Source organism: Otolemur garnettii, unplaced genomic scaffold, assembly GCF_000181295.1.
Source record: "Otolemur garnettii isolate 467f Iridium unplaced genomic scaffold, OtoGar3 scaffold00039, whole genome shotgun sequence".
In the NCBI taxonomy this organism is placed as follows: domain Eukaryota; kingdom Metazoa; phylum Chordata; class Mammalia; order Primates; family Galagidae; genus Otolemur; species Otolemur garnettii.
Window position 1 is genome coordinate 3,550,819 of NW_003852434.1, and position 1,339 is coordinate 3,552,157.

Genomic DNA, 1,339 nt, shown 5'->3' on the forward strand with positions numbered 1-1,339 from the left:
CTGTGTGATATAATCTCTTACTAAAATCTTGAACCTCTGTTGTGTATTACTATTTCATGTATGTTAGTCCTATCTTCCAAATAGTGTGTAAGTTTCCTGTGGGTAGAAAACATGTCCCAAACTTTTGTAATGTTTTCATCAACTAGCCTACTGCCAAGCACAAAACAGACATTTCAGCAAGTATTGACTAAGTAATCTGGGGTGCTTGTCCCAAAATAAAATAAACCTGAAATTGAAATCTCAGCTTCATTTATGACACTTCTATAGGCTTAATTTCGACATTTAACATGTATATACATTATAAATTTTTATCCTAAACACAGTAGTTCTTTTAAAATTTCTGACAAAAGTTGTGCATATCCCCTGAAGTCATCTAAATAGTCTGCTTTTCCTTACCAATATCTTGGGCATCCTGGTTGCTTTGTCTTGTTCTCATCTGCAGCTGGAACTTATGCTGGGAAGAGCAGAGGTGCAGCAGGTACTGGCACACCCTACTGTTTTCTGTCTGGAAGGCATGCTTTATACCATCTGATGTGTTCTGCAATGTGATTTTCTTTTTCTGAAATATAAATCAAAGGCATTCAAAATTAGAATGCTTTCCTATGATCTTTTACATGACCAAATACTATGACCTATTAATAAGTAGAGATATTATTTATATTTCCCGTTATAAGGCATTTTTTGACCTACATCTAATATAAATATGTGTATAGAAAATATAACCATATGCAAGTCATGAACTGCTTAGCAATGAAGATATATTTTGGAAGTGCACTGTTTGGTGATTTGGTCATTTTGCAAACACAGAGTGTACATACACAAACTTACGGGGGATAGCTTACTGGACACCTAGATGATATATTATAGCCAACTGCTCAGAGGCTACAGACATATACTGTACATTACTGTAAAGAATACTGTAAAAAATAACACAATAGCAAGTATTTATGTAAACATATCTAAACACTGAAAAAGTATAGTAAACACACAATATTATAGTCTTATGGGACTACCATTGTATACATGGTTCACAGTTGACCAAAAACATTATTATGTGGCATATTATTATAAACAAATTCAGGAAATAAATTAACATTACTTGCCACTTTCAGAAACTGTAGCCTAAATAAGATTGTATATAGCAGCCAATAGCAAGGAAAACAATTTCCTTTAATAAGATTATTAATCTTTTGAGTTTATGTGAATATTTACACACACAAAAACTATTTGAAATAGAGATGACAAGAAATACTTGTTCTACTCTATTGGTTTTTAAAAAACTGAAGTTCAACAAGAATTTTCTTTTAATAATATTTAATGATAAGAGCTATGATTCAGT

The 1,339-nt window shown here is 31.9% G+C and overlaps 1 protein-coding gene across 1 annotated transcript in view; it reads right to left on the bottom strand.

The window, feature by feature from the left end:
- The window catches only part of PTPN13 (protein tyrosine phosphatase, non-receptor type 13), a 215,239-nt gene that overhangs the window by 70,043 nt on the left and 143,857 nt on the right, over positions 1 to 1,339 (bottom strand). The window contains exon 16 of the mRNA XM_012805304.2: positions 397 to 559. Coding sequence (XP_012660758.1) covers positions 397 to 559 — 163 coding nt within the window. The remainder of the gene's footprint in view (positions 1 to 396; positions 560 to 1,339) is intronic.